The 300-nt window shown below is 26.3% G+C and overlaps 1 protein-coding gene across 1 annotated transcript; it reads right to left on the reverse strand.

Moving 5' to 3' along the window:
* Positions 1-300, reverse strand: PRSY57_0004100C (surface-associated interspersed protein 4.1 (SURFIN 4.1); the record flags this gene model as incomplete). The annotated part of the gene is made up of 1 exon (XM_020114142.1): positions 1-300. A coding segment is annotated over one exon (300 nt), but the record flags the coding sequence as incomplete, so codon positions are not given.

The raw sequence follows: 300 nt of genomic DNA on the forward strand, positions 1-300 counted from the left end.
CTAAACAGATTTGTAAAAAATCTCCTCGATGTTCTTCCCACTCATCCTTTTTACATTCATTCATTACTTCTATATATATCTCAATGATAGTTTTCCATTTCTTTCTTTTTGTAACTAATGATGATTCCTCTATAACATTTTGTTCCTTTTCCTTCTCTTTACTTTTTAATGTTACAATCATATCTTCCTTTTTGTTGTCTTCATGTAACCATTTATGATATATGTGGTTCCAATGTTTTATGGGAATATCTTTTTTCATTCTATGTATATTAATTTCGTTTTCAATAAAATGATCATTTA

The sequence above is a fragment of the Plasmodium reichenowi genome (genome assembly GCF_001601855.1).
Source record: "Plasmodium reichenowi strain SY57 chromosome Unknown, whole genome shotgun sequence".
NCBI classification, from domain to species: domain Eukaryota; phylum Apicomplexa; class Aconoidasida; order Haemosporida; family Plasmodiidae; genus Plasmodium; species Plasmodium reichenowi.